Consider the following 19,409-nt stretch of genomic DNA (forward strand, 5'->3'; position numbering starts at 1 on the left):
AATATTGAAACACACAGGATATCTTTAACCTACAAAAACAATTTCTGATGCTTATACTCCTTCACCTCTCACCCTTCAGTAACACTCCAACTGCAAGCCGGGTTTCAACATTCAGCTGGCATGGGGCAATTCGGCATCAAACCAAATTTCAGGTCATGCCACTATGTGAAATGAAAATTGGTTTAAACATGACTTTTGAAGGCCTACATATGTAAACTAAAGGGTTTGTTTATATATCCGAGTTCTCTAAAACCCTTGACTTTTTGTAGATAAGAAACATGCATGGCTGTTTTTGAATGTATAGCGATGTACTGTACTTAATCACATATATAAAAGACCGTGCAGATAAAACATTTTGGTGCCAAGTGTTTATTTTAAAAGTTTGCATTTATCTACAATTACTATGCACAGAAATCTGCGGAAAACGCATATATTAAATCATGCTTTTTTGCAAGCAGATTGTGACAGATTGATGTAAATGGGGAAACGCACGCAAAATTGTGTATTGCGTTTCCTATTGAGTCTATGGGCACAAAATCATACTGATCTGCCCAAAAAAAAAAGCTCATGTACTTTTTCCAGCGACTGGCGTTTTCTACGCATGACGCTGCGCTCAGGTGTGAAAAGAGGCTATAGAAATAAATGGGATTTCTTGTCTTGAGTGTTTCAGTGCAAACAAATACGCACAACAAAACACCTCGGTGTTATAGGGGCCTATCAAATGCTGGTCAGTGACATCAGCAGTGATGACAAAACGGACTCTTAAAGCAAGCAGAGCATTAATTGCAACTAAAAACAATATTCTTGTTACTTTAGCGCCTGGTTCACACCTGGGCTGTTTTTTTTAATTTTTTGTAATGCTTCTCCATGCATAAAGATGTCTATAAGAACCAAAACCGGTCTAAAATCTGCCTGAAAATAGCTCCTGCATCTTTTCATGTGACAGGCGGTTTCCTATGCATGATGCAACGCTAAGGTGTGAACAGTCACCATTGACATGCATGGAAATGTGTGTTTTGCACGTTTTCATGCTCCAGTGTGAACGAGGCTTAAATGTATATTTGACAGACTATTAGTATTTCCTTGTAAGTGTCTTTCTGTTTTGATTTTTGCACTTTGTGTTGTCTGCAATCAGCACTATACTCTCATTGCTATGGCTAGCACATTGTGTGGATACACAGTTATACCAAACACAAAAGAAGGCCTTGTGTGTGACACGTACATAGAAATACAGTGTTTGGTAGCTGCATTTAATATTTATTAGGGATACTGGGAATATTTACAACATATGGTATTTTATAAAACAATGTCTCTTTAAAAATCCCAGTGTGAGTTATATGCACATATTTAATAATATTATATATTTTCTAATTCTGTATTTTTAACCCCTGATATTTCCCTTTTAAAATAGAAAAAGAGAGGACTTTGTGTCCTCAATCTCTTTTTCTATATCCCTGTTATCAATGAACAGGAATCCTCCTGAGTTTTGCTGTTAATTCATAACATGAGGACATTGTGTGTTTTACTATAACCACAATCATGAATGAACAGGAGGTGATGTAGATCACTCCCATTCATTCACAATTGAGGATATAATAACCATACCATATCCTCAATTATCTACACTCAGCGATCACTGATCACTAAGTGTATGTAGCCTGCTCTCCTCTCACAGCTGTAACAGGAGGCTGGGCGGGCGGGCGGTGCAGGGAGGAGAGCTCAGACTCCTGTGACAGCTTGGGCTGTCTCCACCCACACATCGCTCTGCCTGACTGTGATAGGAGGCTGAGCGGTGAGGGAGGATACATAGATAAGATAGTACACAATACAGTGTGTGTGTGTGTATATATTTTATATATATAATTTATTTTCTCACAGATGTGAGTACACCCCTCACATTTTTGTAAATATTTTATTATATCATTTCATGTGACGACACTGAAGAAATGACACTTTGCTACAATGTAAAGTAGTACAGCTTGTATATCAGTGTACATTTGCTGTCCCCTCAAAATAACTCACAGCCCCTCAAAAATAACACACAGCCATTAATGTCTAAACCGCTGGCAACAAAAGTGAGTACACCCCTAAGTGAAAATGTCCAAATTGGGCCCAAAGTGTCAATATTTTGTGTGGCCACCATTATTTTCCAGCACTGCCTTAACCCTCTTGGGCATGGAGTTCACAAGAGCTTCACAGGTTGCCAGAAACATAATTTAAGGTCAGTGCTTTGACCACTTCCCGGCTGGCCGTTGTAAAAAAACGGCCGGCCAGGAGCTCTCTAGATCTGAGCGGGCGTCTTTAGACGTCCGCTCAGCCACGCCCCCTTGCGCGCTCCGCTGGGCGCGCTCGAGCGGCAAATGCCGATATTTGAAAACAGGCAGCGATGCCCGTTAATATATAAGCGATCGCTTGTATGAGGTAATTTTTTGCGATTTTGCGGATGCGCGCAATTTTAAAGCATGACATGTTTGGTGTCTATTTACCCGACGTGAGCCTGTCTTTTATATTTTACCAAAAATATGGGTAATAATCATTGTTTCCTAATATAATGGGGGAAAAATGTCCCCAAATTTTCAATAATTTTTCCTTTAATACAGTAAAAAATAAAAACCCCAGTGGTGATTAAATACCAGCAAAAGAAAGCTCTATCTGTCCCCCAAAAAAGGGTATAACATTAATTTCAGTACAGCGTTGCATGACGGAATAAACGTCAATCAAAGTACCTCAGCGCTGAATACTGAAAAACGCCCTGGCCAGGAAGGGGGTCTAAACACCTGGTCTTGAAGTGGTTAATGAACATTGGGGGGAGGAAATTATTTTTTTTACTTTAATGTCACTTTAACTACTTTAGCACAAAGCAAGCACACAGATCAGGAAGTTTGACTTTCCTATTACTTTCCTAACCCGCACAGTCAAAGTATTGAAGTCAGTGTATTATCATAAGCAATTTCAGAAGACACTCACCAAAGGTAACTTGCATATTATTCAGTACATCTTTTATTTTAATCCCTTCCATGAAAAAGTCAAGTTGACAAAATGGAGATTGGTAGAGGCATACTATATCCCGTCCAGAGGAAATTTCTGAAACCTACCACACAGGGTTACAAAGCCATTTCTACCACTCCAAATCTAACCTAAAACAAACAGTTGTAATCAAAATGATTCAACCCGCATAGCGAATCAGGTTGATTGGCAACATTTACAAACTTTCAGTTGCTTGCAATTGAAAAAGGTCAACACAACAAATGCTACAATTGTTTTCCCTAAATTCAACTGAAAATGCAACTTTTAATGACTACTGCAGTCTCAAAATTAATCAACCCCTTAAATACTGTAGAATCCCTCACAATAGCCTACATCTGCACAACCGGTATTCTCTCAAGCACACCTGATGCACCTAATCAAGGGCTTCATTAGTTGCAACCGGTGTGCTTGAGCTAGAACACATGAAATACTTGAGCTGGCTAGGGGTTTGTTGAGTGTCATGTTTGACTTCATGTTAGAAATATGACTAAAGCTGCCCATACTCCTTACAACCATTGCACGACTTTCGTTGTGCGATGGTTGTAAGGTAATTAAGATTATGTACGATCTGCCCATCTTGGACAGGCAGATCGTACTTGCGATCGTCGCAAGCCCTCCCCGCTGAGGGTGTCCGATGATTGCAGTGCTGAGAGGGCAGTGTGCGCTTGCGGCATTCGTCTACCGAGCACGCCACCATCCCGCCGCAAATCGTACGATTTTCGGCCGGTTTTCAAGCGTGCTCGGAAGACGTATGTCGTGCGACCTTACAGTAGAAGAGGTCGCACGCTGCCCATACACCTGCCGATTATCACCCGTGATTAACGTACCATAATCGGCAGGTGTATGGGCACCTTTAGTCAAAGAATGGTAAAAAGAAAAAAAAAAATTTAGATCATCGCTCCTCACAAACAAGGAACAGGATACAAAAAGATAGTGAAGGCACTGAATGTTCCTAGAGACACCATTGGAAGCATAGTTTGCAAGTTCAAAGTTAAAGGAATAGTGGTTACACTATGAGGACGGGGCAAAAAATGGAAGCTATCAATGGCTGCAACCAGATTTCAGAGAAGGCAGGTTAAGAAAAACCCCTGAGTGACTACAAAAGACCTGCAGCAAGACATTGTGGCAACAGGCCCTGAGGTTTCTATTTACACAGTACGACATGTACTAAACGCAGAAGTTTTCAATGCCAGAACTCCCAAGACGTACACAACTACTGACCCAAGAGCACATGAAAAGTTGGCTCCAATATGCTGAAAATATATAAATAAGTCACAGTAGATTTGGATTCTGTTCAGCAATGAAACAAAACTGGACCTTTTCATCCCTATGAATCAGCGGTATGTATGGAGGAAGAAGAATGAAGCATGCGCTGAAAACAGTTAAGCATGGTGGTGGCTCGGTGATGCTCTGGGACTGCTTTGCATCCTCTGGCCCTGGAAACCTGCAGTGTGTGGAAGACAAGATAAATTAATTGAAGTATCTGGAAATCCTAGAAGAAAATGTCATGTTGTCTGTGAGGTAGCTGAAGCTTGGGCATCAATGGACCTTCCAGTAGGACAATAATCCAAAGAATACCTTAAATGACACCAAGGCTTGGTTGCAGAAGAAGTCCTGAAAGGTTCTACAGTGGCCATCACAGTCACCTGACTTTAACCTCATAGAAAGTCTCTGGTGGGATTTGAAGAAGGTGGTTGCAGCATGCAAACTCAAGAACATTAGTGAACTGGAGGCCATTGCTCATGAGGAATGGGCTAAGATTCCTCAGGAACGCTTCCAGAAGCTGGTGTTTGACTATGCATCTTGTTTGCAGGTCATGAAAGCGCTACTAAGTACTAAAGATGCTTGTCATGAAGGGGTTGAATCATTTTGAGACTGCAGAAGTCAATAAAAGTTGTATTTTCAGTTGAATTTGGGGAACCACTTGAAACAGTTGTTGTGTTGACCGATTTCAATTGCTTTTGTTTGATTTGTTTAGGCGAGATTCACACCTAGGTGATTGTGCTGGTGAGCTGTTTTTGTGCAGTTGTTGTGGGTTTTGTGTGCAAGATTTTGCTTTGAAACCCGCGCGGTTTTCAATACATAGAGATGTCTGTAGGACCCAAACCGCTTTACAACCGCCCACAAATAGCTCCTGCACCTTCTTTGCTTGACTGTTGATTTTGGCCCCGCGACGCAACTCAAAGGTGTTAACAGGCCCCATTGACTTCAATGGGAATCTAATTTGTGCAATATCGTGCGGATTTAGGTGTGAACCTAGCCTCATTGCAAATATACTTAAAGTAGAGTTGAAGGGAAGACTTTTTTTTTTTTTTTTTATCAGAGGGTAATAACCCATCAGCTTTTTTTTTTGTGTGCCACCTGGTGTCCTATTGAGGAGATTTCCCTTCACTTCCTGTCTGATAGCCACAACAAGAAGTGAGAGGAAATCCCTCCAAAGAGAGGGAAATCCCCAGTGGTCAGCAGGGTTACCAGAACTAGTGTCCTCATTGGAGGATTTCCGATATATTCCTGTTCTGATAGATAAATCAGAACAGGAACAGAGAGGGTGAATCGCTACACACTGAGAAAATTTCAGACACTTCTTGATAAAGTGGCTGAAATTCACTCACACGGCTATTCACAAAAGGGTGAAGAGTTTGGAGAAGGCAGGAGAAGTGAACAATCTAGGACCAAATAGCTGATATGGAAACATTCTCCAATTCATCTCACTTTCCAGTTTAGCTATGTTGGCCTAGATTGGTCACTTCTCCAGCCTTCTCCAAACTTTTCACCCTTTTGTGAATGACCCTGTTAGGCCCCATTCACACGGAGCGATTTATCGAGCGATTTTTGCAGCGATATCGCTCATATTTCCACACGATATCGCTCTATGTAGCTTCTCCAATCCATTTCAATGGAGCTGTCCACATCTCATCGCTTGTAGCTCGTTGCTGTAGCTTGTCGCTCCTACATGACCCTTTTTTCGAGCGATTTTGCTCCTGATTGCATACAGCTCAATAGGAAAAAGTCACTCAATATCGCAAGTCGCGCAATATCGCTGAATATCGCAAGTCGCTCAGTGTGAATGGGGCCTAAGTGTGTGAGTCTATCTGCCGCCTCCCATTCAACAGGGAGGGACGAGGGAGCGCTGTCATATCGGATGGCCAGCGCCCAGCAGTGAGGGGGAGAGAAGCCGCCCCCAGGACGAGCTGTGTCGGCCGCACGGCGCCCTTGTTGCCATGGCGCCCTGTGCGGCCGCACTGCTCGCACACCCCTAAGGCCGGCCCTGCCACCACCGTACTGAGGTTTGCCTGCTCATCCCCTAAGGTGACAACGCTGCTACTTCACAGATATAGTCCATTAAAGTGCTTGCTATCACCCTAGGACAGGAAGTGTGTTAATGCCAGGATCATATCATAATAAAGAGAAAAAAAGACTGAGAGGAAAACAAATGTAGCCATCACATCTAAGAAATGGTAAAAGCAATGATCCCATTTCAGTTCGGTTTTTGTCCACCTAGGGACGATTATCGTCTCCCATCCTCTCTCGGCGCTGTGTCTCGGCAGTGAATGTGTTACAGAACGCGTGTCCCCGCCCACTCCCGACGAGCCTATATATAAGACATTACCCACAATCCTCTCTTCCTCTTCGCCATTTTAGCCGGCGCCATGAAGTAAGCGGAGATGATAGTAGTGAAATGTTGATAAGTGAAATCCGTTGTCATCCTGTGTGTCAGGCGGCTCCTCCGCTCCGGTGACATGGGCGGCTGGTGGCCCCGGGTTTCCCCATCTCTGACCGCCTTTCATTTTCTCGTTGTAGGGTCGAGCTGTGCAGCTTCAGCGGCTACAAGATCTACCCTGGCCATGGCCGGCGGTACGCCAGAACTGACGGCAAGGTATGGATGATGAGTGTTGTAGTGGAAGTGTGCCATGTGTGTGTGGGCTATGGGAGGGCTCGTGATGAACTACAGCTTCCAGCATGCCCTGAGAGTGTAAATGGTATAGTACAGGCCTTGGTCAGCTTACTAGGCCTCTGCCTGAGACTGTACAGTATGTGTTGATGTACATTACAGCAGGCCTCTGTGTGTGAATAGACAGGTTCATGTCCCCAGTGCATTTGTCATCCGTCTCCCTACGTGTGACAACGCTCAATAAGAATATCATTCCTTTCACATCTGAGCATTGTAAGTCTCATACCTGTCACTCAAATGAGATCTTGGCAGGCAGAATCGCATGGTTTTGACTCCATAGACTTTAATACCTGGTTGGGCAACCCTGGCCCCCAAACTGTTCTTTCACTACAAATCCCATCATACTGCTGGCAGTCATTTCTGTAACTGTTAGTCTTGCAGTGCCTCATGGGACATGTAGTTCTACAACAGCTGCAGGGCCAGAGTTGCTCACCCCTCCTTTAATAGAATGCCTTAAAACACACGTTTTCATGCAATTTTGTGCCTAGCGACAGTCTCTTGTTCATAGTAGTTCGCTTTCTATTGGCCAAATCAAAAAAGTAAGCTTGAGCCTTCCTGAATAATCTTGTGTAACACAAAATGGCCTGAGGTAGTTTGATAAGTGCTATACACAGGATATAGAAGCAGTCCTGTGTGGGGTGACTTAACCTGGCCATATACTCTAATACTGTATTTGTTTTAAATATTAGAGTCCTCCAATGTTTACAAGCGCTGCGCAAGGAATCTCCCGCTGTCTACATTGTATTCTGAAGCAGGCCCCTGTCAGAATACCTGTACGGAGCCGGCAGCTCATTGACTGCACTCTTCGTTCAAACATTTTCTGACCTCCTCCTTTGATCAGCTGACTAGGGAATGGCGGGTAGAAGGGTGCCAACGGCGGCACCCACTGTGCTCATTTCGTCCAGTTCATCAAGAACCAGCGGAAATTCTTATAGTGTATGGCCAGCTCTACACAAGATTTGTTTTTCTTCATTTATAGTCTGTTGTGGGTGGGCTATCACTAGTTGTCGGGCCATACACTCTCCTGGCCCCTGAAATGTACCAGTGTCAGGCAGGACCACATAGCCAACATCTGGGTTCACACGATGGGCAGAGACCTGTCTTTTTCTGTAACCGAATAACACAGATCTTGTAGGCCACGTAGAAACTGTTCACACCACAGCCGAGGAGAGAGGTGCCGCAAATGCAGCGTGTTTGCATTTTTCTGCAACATGAAAACACACAAATGCAACTAAAAAGAAAATGAATGACCAACTTGCTTTGTGAAGTGCAGTAAAGCGCAACCACTGTGTAGCACTGCAAATCGGGAAACGGGGCCTGCGTATGTTATAAAGAGAGATGGGGCATAGATTACACAGTATAGAAAGAAACAACGGTTTACATTGAGCTATACACGTCTATCCTTAAAGATATCACATACATGAACTATTAAAAATGTCTTTATGATGGTCCTGATTTTTGTTTCCATTTCTTCAGGTATTCCAGTTCCTGAATGCAAAATGCGAGTCTGCTTTCCTTTCCAAGAGGAACCCTCGGCAAATCAACTGGACTGTTCTGTACAGGCGAAAGCACAAGAAAGGACAGTCGGTATGTATCGCCTATGCAGACATTACCGTTGTTGATGGGCTGTGTGTTGCATATTGTTAATAAATGAGTTGCTGCTGGTTTAGTGAAGCCATTGTAATGAGGAAAGGAAGGAGCCTGACCTCTCATTTGTCACTGTTTATTCCCTGGCTGTCATGAAGTTTAACCTCTTGCCGTCCGCCCGTAGTAAAAAAACGGACGGACGGCACTGCAGCATCTGCGGGTTGCCCCTAGCGGGCACGCACGGGCAGAAAAGACCCGCTAAATGCACACACCCGTTACCGGGTGTTTCACATATAGGCGATCGGCGGGTCCATAGCCCGCCGATCGCCTATATGTGCTCGTTCGCGGCACCCCCCCCCCCAGGGTTGTTATCCCCCTATATAATAGCAATACCAATAAGTGCAAAAAAAATAAATATAAATAAAAAAAAATAAAAGTAACACATAAAAAAGTAAAATAAAATAAAAGTCACATATAAAAAAAGGGGAAAAAAACCCCCCAAAATGTTTAACTCCCCCACCCCCACGTTTACGCGCCTATAAACGTAAATACGCGTCCGGTGCCCCAGCGCGCAAAAATTACAATTGCGCTACACATGTTACATATCGCCGCGAACGTCGCAGTGAGAGCAATCATTTTAGGGCCATCAATCACTGATAACACTAAACTGATGAGCGGTAACAGCTTTTAAAGCGTCGCCTAGGGCCAATTTTGGGTATTATCGTTTTTTGAGGTTTCGCGCGCACGCAATTTTAAGGCTTGACATGTTTAGTGTCTTTTTACCCGACGTGACCCCGTCTTTTATATTTTACCAAAAAATTGGGTAATAATAAATGTTTTATCATTTAATATAGGGGAAACTGTTTTTTTTTTTTTAAATTTCGGTAATTTTTCCTTAATATAGTAAAAAAATAAAACCCCCAGTGGTGAATAAATACCACCAAAAGAAAGCTCTATCTGTCCCCAAAAAAGGGTATAAAATTCATTTCAGTACAGCGCTGCATGACGGAATAAATGTCAGTTAAAGTACCGCAGCGCTGAATACTGAAAAATGGCCTGGATGGGAAGGGGGTTTAACACCGCGGATGTCAACTGGTTAAGCTTCAATGATTTCTGAGAGACTAGAGAAGAGGAATTCTGACACTCATTTACAGTATGCTTCTTCTGGGTATATGGCTTAAAAGTAGCAGGACAACTTGGGCAACTAGCATTTTACAAAGACCAGCGATGGCAGCCTCCGTACTGTTCTCATGACTGTCATTATAAATGTAAACAAGCTGTTTTTACAGGCATTTCAGAATTGGGCATCATTCGAATGTCTGATTAAAGCAGCCAGTCAGTTCCTATCTGACTTTTCCCAGAAATGTAAACTCTCCTGTAAGCAGCAATTGGGGATTATTTGCACTGGAGTGGTGTACACAAGCATTTCCAGATGCTCAGTGACTTAAAGCCGCAGTCCACCTAGCTTTTAGGTGTACTATGGGGAGGGGATTACCAGTGCTTTTCAATGGGGAACATTGGAAATCAGTGTGCTTGCAGCATTTGACTTGAGCTAGATGTTGCAAACAGCGCACTGACTTGAGCACTGATGTACTGTTCCACTAGATTCACACACCCCTTTTATCACTCAAGTTTGCAGTGTCAGGGTTGTACACAGAGCATATCCTATAAGGTGTCTTCACTCGTCTGTTTTGATGCACCAAAACCCTGCATAACAAAATGCATATCAAGTAGTTATGTGCTGGTTTACATCTTTGTGCTGTAGTTTAGTGTGAAACAAAGAAACTATGGTCCCATGCATGCCTACCCTTCTGTGTTACCATGCACAGAGCAGTGTACATATTGCCATACAGTTAATATGTACTTCATGTTAAACTTTTAAAATCTCTGCCTTAGTGAGCCCTGCAAGGACGACTGCCATTGTAGTAGCCAGAAAACCTTCTTTTACTCAGCCTTGATGATTAAATTGCCACTAGCTGTATTTCTACAATTATTTTACTGCTCCTGGAGTGTTGGTGGCAAGCAAAATTCTTCAGCATTTTGACCAAGGGAGTGTTGTGAAGCAGCGGTCTCTAGTGGGCTTGTCACCAGATTGCTAGTGGTATATTGAGTTGAGGACACTGCCTTTGGGCAGGGGGTGACTGTTGGGTCCCCTGGTTAAAAAAAATTGGGCACAGGTTTGTTGGAATATTGTCTCCTAGTGTTCACACCATATGCAGTGCTTTCCGGTACGATTCTGGCCGGCATGCACTGCATCGCGGCCGGCTCACTTTGTTGCTGGGCTGGAGGGGGTGTGACGGGCCATTGAAGTGAATGGCAGCATAGTCACGCCCTCCGGCCGCAATGCGAGCGCCCGCACGGGATCGCAAGGCACATTATGCCTGCAATGCAGTCCGGTGTGCTCAAAATAGTGCGGCCGGAGGGCGTGGCTACGGTGCCATTCACTTTAATGGCCCGTCACGCCCCCTCCAGCCCAGCAAAAAAGTGAGCCAGCCCGATGCAGTGTGTTCCGGCCAGAATCGAACCGGAACACACTGCATATGGTGTGAACTAACACTTAAAGGCTTATGTGATTTTTGCTTGCCCCTTATTTAGCTCTATATATTTCTGTGGGTAACTGATATATTTTTTTTATTGCTGGCTAGCAAGAGATTGAAAATGTAGATAACCAATTTATTACTGTTGCATTTCAAAGGACAGCTCCAGCCCAACCTTCTCTTTTGACATTTGGCTAGAGAAGGGGAGTGTTGGAATCTGTTAGATTTTCATTCATATGCATCCCCGCTGGGGTGGTTCATCCTCCTTTTTGTCATGGGGGCAGAATGTGAGGGGAAATCAAACTTGCAGAGCGATCACCCAAACAGGAGGTGAAGATAAATGTTCCAGTAGGGACATTTGTTCCAGAACCGACTGTTCCCCTCACTTTTAGGGAAATCATCCACTCAATGGGAGGCTGTAAAAAGAGTACTAACCATTTTCCACTCTATCCAAAACTAGATAAAAACTTTAAAGTGGCCCTGTACCTGATTAAGGAAAAGGGCCCAAAGAGCATTAATACTCATTACTTCTGGCTGCCACCTGTACCTTCCTTCAAAATTTTCAGCCTCTGATGCTTCAGGTATGTTAGGTGCCTGGCCATACTGTGGCTCTACTCTTACCGGCCATTATGTCATTATTGCCACTTCTCACTGATGACAACCAGGGCCTGGCTAAATAAGTGCACAAATAGAATTACTCCTAGGTAATCATGTATGTCTGATTCAATGCTACATATTCAGGATTTTGTGACTAGCATTTTAAAACTGACCAGGAACTAAATAAAATGTAACCCCATGGCCGAACTGCGCATTAAAGTGCAGTAGCAGCCACGGATTTGTTTACTTTTTGCCGAGCAGCTTTGGGCTCTCCAATAGAAGGAATATGGGTGGCTGTGAATCCCCCTGATCACTTCTGCTTGTAAACATTTCTCCCCTTCTCAATGTGTGTCCTGGTCTTAACTGGCCCTTGTGGAAGGCCAGGACATTGACTGCAGCCTACAAGGTTGAATGCAGAAGGCAGTCTGAAACGCTTGTTATTGGTTCCCTTATACATTTAGGGCCTCGTGTATCAGTGTGTTTTTACTGAGACCTGGAGGTGCTTCTGGCTCATTCATCTTATAGCTGCCTTGAAAATGTTCTGGTTTTTAGTGTAAATGACTACCGGCAAAATACAGTTCTAAGAAATGGATGAATAAAATGTGGTTACCAACAGGTCAGCTGTGTGTTCATATTTCCCATCTGGATCATAGAATGTTAAACACAGGTCTGGAGATTTTAAAGTGGGGTTGGACAGAATAAAAATGTGGAATTCAGGAGCCAGTCTGTCCAATCCAGAAGCCAGCAGGATAAGAACTAGAGAAAAACCTCAAAAGTTAGGCGCCTGCTTGAATTTTTCAGGAACAATGGCTACCTGGCTCCAACTGTGTTCTAAAGTTATTTCTGATTGTAAACAAAAGGACTATAATTATTTTCTGGCTTATCTGAGGTTTTTTCTGCAGCTGAAGATGGACAGGCAGTGTTCTTTCTATGAAGTGATACTAAACTATAAAAATGAAGTGTGGTTAATTTTTATTTGTGTTTTTTATCTTCTCAGGAAGAAGTCCAGAAAAAGCGTAGTCGCCGTGCGGTGAAGTTCCAGAGGGCTATCACTGGTGCCTCTCTGGCTGAAATTATGGCCAAGAGAAACCAGAAGCCTGAGGTGCGAAAGGCTCAGCGGGAACAAGCAATTAGGTAGGACAAGCTTCACACTGGTTCATATAAAATGTGATTCTGGGTAATTTCTATTCTGGGCAATACAATCTGTCCTGAGTGCAGGAACCAGAGATTCTTGCTTTTTACCTTTGTTAGCCAGAACACCCTTCTGGATGCCTGTAAGGCTTTGTACACATAGGCTTTACTATTTGAAAGACCAGTGGGTACAGGCTGCTTTTTTTAACCAGTTGCCGTCCGCCCGTAGTAGAAAAACGGACGGACGGCACTGTCGCATTGGCTAGCGGGCACGCACGGGCTGAAAAGACCCGTCCAATGCGAACACCCGGTACCGGGTGTTTCACATATAGGCGATCGCCTATATGTGCTCGTTTGCGTGTCCCCCCTTTGGGGTCCACAGGTGATATTAGGGGTCCTAGAGACCCCTAATATCTCCATAAAGAGGACCTGTCAGTGTGCCTTTGCTATTATATAGGGGGTTGTTATCCCCCTATATAATAGCAATAACAATAAGTGCAAAAAAAAAAATATAAATAAAAAAAAAGAAAAGTAACACATAAAAAAATAAAATAAAATAAAAGCCACATATAAAAAAAGGGGAAAAAACCCCCCCAAAATGTTTAACTCCCCCACCCCCACGTTTACGCGCCTATAAACGTAAATACGCGTCCGGTGCCCCAGCGCGCAAAAATTACAATTGCGCTACACATGTTACATATCGCCGCGAACGTCGCAGTGAGAGCAATCATTTTAGGGCCATCAATCACTGATAACACTAAACTGATGAGCGGTAACAGCTTTTAAAGCGTCGCCTATGGCCAATTTTGGGTATTATCGTTTTTTGAGGTTTCGCGCGCGCACGCAATTTTAAGGCTTGACATGTTTAGTGTCTTTTTACCCGACGTGACCCCATCTTTTATATTTTACCAAAAAATTGGGTAATAATAAATGTTTTATCATTTAATATAGGGGAAACTGTTTTTTTTAAAAAATTTCGGTAATTTTTCCTTAATATAGTAAAAAAATAAAAACCCCAGTGGTGAATAAATACCACCAAAAGAAAGCTCTATCTGTCCCCAAAAAAGGGTATAAAATTCATTTCAGTACAGCGCTGCATGACGGAATAAATGTCAGTCAAAGTACCGCAGCGCTGAATACTGAAAAATGGCCTGGATGGGAAGGGGGTTTAACACCGCGGATGTCAACTGGTTAAAGGCTTTCATCGTCTTTTAAGCAGCTTTGTTGAAGCCAACTTCAGTTCCAGTATGGGGATATTAAAGGAGAACTATGGGGTCAGTGTTTTTCCTCATGGTTCTCCAGGTAACGGGAGGACACAAACTAGCGTCCTCCCGTTACCCTAAGCTCAGTATACCGCGAGCCACAGCTCGCGGTATACTGAGACGCCGTAGCGGATCCCGACTTAGATGACTGGATCCGCCCAGCTGCGTGCGTGACAGCTGGCCATGCCTATCTAGAGGCAGAGCCAGCTGTACCCGCCCCCTCCCCCGTCCGGCAGCCCTGGCAGATCGGAGAGGGGAATCCAGCCCCTCCCCCTGTCACGGCAGAGAGCCGTGACAGGATCGAGAGGTGAGCGAACCCGGTATGTGTTCGCTCACCTCCCGATCTACTGAGCCGACCTGTGACAGTCTCATTGTCACAGGTCGGCTAGAACTATGAGGTGAGTGGAAATCATTAATCTCATAGTTCTCCTTTAAACACATCTTAACAAACTGTAGTAGACTTTCAACAAGCTTCAAGTGGAGTTGAAGTATAGTGGAGCCTGCCTCGTGGCTTGATTAAAGTAGAACTCTGCACTTTTAAGATTTGTTGACTTTCTCAACCTGGAGGTGAAATGTGCTTTAAAAGCTTCAGTAAAGCTGCTTGATATTGGCTAAAAGCTTAGCAAATGCTTTGTGGAAGCTCGCTGTATACATCGATGGGAATTTACCAAGAGTGGAGCAAGCAATCTAAAAGCAGCTGTGTATGGCAACCAATCGGCTTCTATCTTTCATTTTTAAAGTTTAACAAAGTACAGCTGTCCCAGATTCTGTCTGCTCCAGTTTAAGGAAATCCCCCCTCATGGTTCTTACACAAGCTTAACACCATATGTACAAGGTGATCAGAGTGTGATTGTCCAGTGCTAAAGGATATTTTGACTGTTAACACCAGTGCAGGCTGCAGCTGTGCCACTAAGAGCCTGTTTGCACTAGCCCATCTGCTAAAATGCTCAGTTTTAGCAGACTGGCTACTGTGTTGACAACTCTGGTAGTGTGCATTGTATCACACACCACTGCAGTGGTCACTGTTGACTTTTTTTACTTTATGTAGACTATACAATGTGTACACTCCATTCAGGTCTCTGCACGGTAAATTCAAAGATCTTTCTGCCAAAACCATTTCAGTTTTTGGTAAATGCTCACGTGTCGGTGTATATCCAGCCAATACCTTATTTATTTTTTTTCCTTCTGGATGTGGGATTCTCCTCTTGTAGCATATGCATTTGAAGAAAAGCCCTAATACACTGCAGCCTAAAGCACTACACTGTGAAACTACTAGGAATATGTATTTTGTGAACTTATTGTTTTAAACCGTCCCTAAACTAAATGTTTTTCAATTTGAAGGGCTGCCAAAGAGGCAAAAAAGGCTAAGCAGGCTACCAAAAAGACTGTTCCTGCTAAGGTAAGGAATATTCACATTTTTCTCAATGTTTCTAATTTAACTAGCTGAAGTTTTAGGGCCGGTTCACACCATACACATTGCCTTCCATGCTGCAAGCACTATTTGCGCAGATCACACTGGACCGGAACACAGGCACTGGTGTGCCACGCTTTCTGGTGTGGTGCTCATTCTGAGCCTGATGAAGGGGTACTTTTGAGACCTCAAAAGCGCTTGGACTGAATGGCAATTTGTCATTAAAGGACTTTTGCTATAAATCCTTCTGGTGTGCTGGTGACAACCTTTATTCTACATTGTTCGCAGTGCCGTCCGTGGTCGCTACGAGCACCCACCTGCTTTGCAGGCTTACTATTCCAGTAAGGAGTGCAGCTGGTTTGCTACTACATTGTACTTTCTGGTGTGTGCGGTCACACTGCAGGGGGGGTGGGGCTGCGGTGCCATTGACTTCAATGCACCGCCACACCCTGAACACATGAAGCCGGCCAAAATGCAATACGGTGCATTTCAGAGGCTGATGGCTCTGGAATGCCCTGTTTATGGTGTGAACCGGCCCTTAACCCTTACTTTGATCCTTTTTGACCACAAGTTGTGGTTTTCTTAGTTTTAGGGGCAGCAATTGTTTTAGAAAGGAAACCTTTTTCGTTTGCTATGGTTTAGCAATGGGTTTTGTCAATTTATGGTCAACATTGGGTTTTAGTCATGCTTTTCTCTTACATTTGTTGTAAAAGGTTTAATTTCATGTATTGGTCCAAAATAGCCTGCCTGACCTAGTAAAATATTTTTTTAGGAGACGCAGGAGCATTGCATTGTAGAATAGTAACTTGAGTATTAAAAATTGGGGCTCAACTTTACTGAAACTGACCACTTAGTGCAAGGCCAGCCATTTTTTTCCCCTCAGCATTGGTTACTCATGAGGGATCAGAACCCCTGTCAGGTTTTTACTGCTATCACTGTACTGTTGCTGGACAGAAGGTGAGGGGGAAACTATCCAACAGCAACACAGGAAAAAGTAGAATAGGTGAAGGCCAGGGTTCTAACTTCTCTCCACAAAAGTTTTTGGTTTGACATGCTCTTTTTAAAATGTATATTTACTGCACATTTATATTTTGTTACTTTAAAGGGTAATGCCACTTTCCCAGGTGAATTTGGGGGAAATGGAATTACCACCTCCCCCCCCCGACCATACCCTGTTGTGCCATGTAACGCAGCCCTGCACTCTGGATTTTGAATTCCGCTTGCAAATGGCAAGCTAAGAATTCTTGCTAAGAAGTGCTTCTCATTTGTCAGCGCGGTCAGGTGACGTTCTGACCAATGAGTGCTCACCATTTGCGCGCAAAATTCAAAATCCAGAGCGCAGTGCTGTGCTACATGGCACGGATAGTACACGCCCACTGGCGGAGGGGAAGGAGTGCTCGCCAAAAGGGTAAGTATAGCAGTGGGGCAGGGCGAATTCCAGCCCTCCAGTTGTGGTCAATCTACAAATCCCATCATGCATCTGCTTCTGGGGTAATGTTTCTGGCTGTCAATCTTGTGAAGCCTCATGGGATTTGTGGTTGCATCACAGCTGGAGAGCCCTAGTTTGCTTACGCCTAACCTAAGAAATAAATATTACTATGTTGGATGGAATATTGCATATTTCCCTGGCTTCTAGTGAGCATCTTCTAAAGTTAACATACATATTCCTTTTTTTTTTTTTTTTTCAGTGAGTGCAAAGCATGCATATACTGGTGGACACTAAGGACTCATTCACACCATTTCCTTTGAGCTGTGTGTAAGGGCCTGTTGACACAACATTCGTTTTCTGTGCTGACCTGATCCGTACGCTCCTGCACTAAAAATGTATCCCTATGTGTTTTATGGGCTACAGTTCTCACGTGCGCAGTCCGTTCAGGTTACGACAGAAAAAATACTGCATGTCACATTTTGTACGGTCCGGAAACGCAAAACGCGTCAAACGCACTGCATTGCGGCTAACATACTGACAGCCCCACTCCAGCAAAAAAAAGTTTTTTTTTTTCGTTTTTTTTTTAAACTGGAACGCGGCACAAGCACATAGCACCGCGTCTGCTGATCCGGACCTGAAACTCATGTGAACAGGCCCTTAATCTAAGCAGATTAACATAAGGGTACATGGAAAACAAAGGTTTTCTATATGCCTTGTTCATGTTGTGCAATGGTGTAGGCAAAAATGCAGCATGTATGCATTTTTATTTTGCATGACTCATGGCAGTGCATCACAACACCTTGCTGTACATAGTTGAATGTCCTTTTGTGACATTTCAATAATTTTAGAATGAAAAAAGGGTAAATCTTGTGAGGTGTTGGCAGCAGGTGTGGTGTGTTTGTTTTCTTTTTTTTTTTTTTTTTTTTTTTTTTTTTTTTTTTTTACCCAACGTGCCTTAGCTGGTGTGGACTAGCCCTAAATCTGGTTTGCAGATTTCTGAAGATAAGGGAATATTGGAATTGAAATACATTATTATTATTTACATTATTGTGTAAGAATCTGTTTTTCCCATGTCATATTTTTCTTTGCAAGCATTGGGACTGGTTAGGCACCCCCACAGTGACTATTTTTATCAGTCTGCTATATTTCAGTAGTTTCAAGTCTACCTTGTCGTAATGGGATTATGGCCAAGCTTTACTGTAAACCTGTAGGTTTGCCTTGCGTTGTAAATTAACCCAAGTCCGACATGCCTGGAGTCATTTTCAGCTTTCCCTGAGACCCCTAAAACTGTGGACATTCTGCTTCTATAGTAAAACTCGTGCCTTTCCTAAATATTTTGGCTGCAGCATTTACATTTATGGAAAATATAGTGTAGCAGGAGTTTGCAAGTGAGACCTTAATAACTTCATGTAACACATTTTTTTTTTTCATGCTTTTCTAATTTTATGAAACATTCTCTCCATTATTCCTAGGGTCCAACAAAGGCTGCACCCAAGCAGAAGATTGCCAAGCCAGTAAAAATGGCGGCTCCCCGTGTTGGAGGAAAACGCTAAGCAACATGTTCTACTGGATGTGCTAATAAATTACTATTTTGAAAAAAAAAACCTGTCTGCTTGATTTAGGTAAAATGGTTGTCCTAAACTTTCTATATGACATCCAAATCAGAGCGCCAAAGTATCCAACTGTTACAGTACAAGCAGAGTCAAATGCCTGCCTATATACACACACACACACACACCTTTTATACTTCTCCCAATGTCAATGATCCTGGTATACACATAGCTGTGATATAGCCCCCCCATTCCTCCCCATACTGTATAAAGAAACGCTAATGTAACTTTCTTTTGATATTCAATTACTGCAGTTCTTCGTGTTTTAAGCAGTCCACATGATATATGGGGTCCCTTTTGGTGTAGAATACATTGGTTAAATTACAAGGTCTGCTGTAAATTATTGAGCAATGGGTTTGATGGGCTGTAATTGGTGCATCAGCACGGTTTCTCTCCTGGTGCACACCAGCACCCATGTGTTCATAAAGACTTGCTGGGGTGAACAAGCCCTTAATACTTACATATGCCTTTCTAGTTAACTATTGATATAGTTACATAGTATTTGAGGTTGAATAAAGACATTAGTCCATCAAGTCAATTGTAAATCATTGTAATTTGTGTTGCCAGGGTGTTAGAATGCATTTCAAACAAAGGCTGCTGAACGTAAGCTCATTGCTTTTGAGATCCTATTAAATCTTGTCTTCAGGAAGCATTGTTGAGGTCAAAGTGTTACATTAGTCAAACCTTTTGGGTAAATTTTTATTTCCATTTGAAATTATTTGAGTGATATTGATTTCTAGATGGAAATGTTAACGCAAAAATAATCTAGTTTTATGTCCCGGTTGGCTTTCATTCTGCACCAGCCAGTAAACCATACATTTCAGAGGAACAATAACAAATGGGGAAAGGAGAAGCGCCTCAAATAA

The 19,409-nt window shown here is 43.0% G+C and overlaps 1 protein-coding gene across 1 annotated transcript; it reads left to right on the forward strand.

Annotated features, from left to right (window-relative positions):
* The first annotated feature begins 6,598 nt into the window (after positions 1–6,598).
* Positions 6,599–18,537, forward strand: RPL24 (ribosomal protein L24). Its single transcript, XM_018565273.1, has 6 exons — positions 6,599–6,682; positions 6,829–6,904; positions 8,456–8,566; positions 12,698–12,834; positions 15,435–15,492; positions 18,406–18,537. The coding sequence occupies exons 1-6, from the start codon at positions 6,678–6,680 to the stop codon at positions 18,484–18,486; spliced, it is 468 nt and encodes a 155-aa protein (XP_018420775.1). The 5' UTR covers positions 6,599–6,677; the 3' UTR covers positions 18,487–18,537.
* Positions 18,538–19,409: the final 872 nt, after the last annotated feature.

Source organism: Nanorana parkeri, unplaced genomic scaffold (genome assembly GCF_000935625.1).
Source record: "Nanorana parkeri isolate BGI_ZX_2015 unplaced genomic scaffold, ASM93562v1 scaffold827, whole genome shotgun sequence".
Lineage (NCBI taxonomy): Eukaryota > Metazoa > Chordata > Amphibia > Anura > Dicroglossidae > Nanorana > Nanorana parkeri.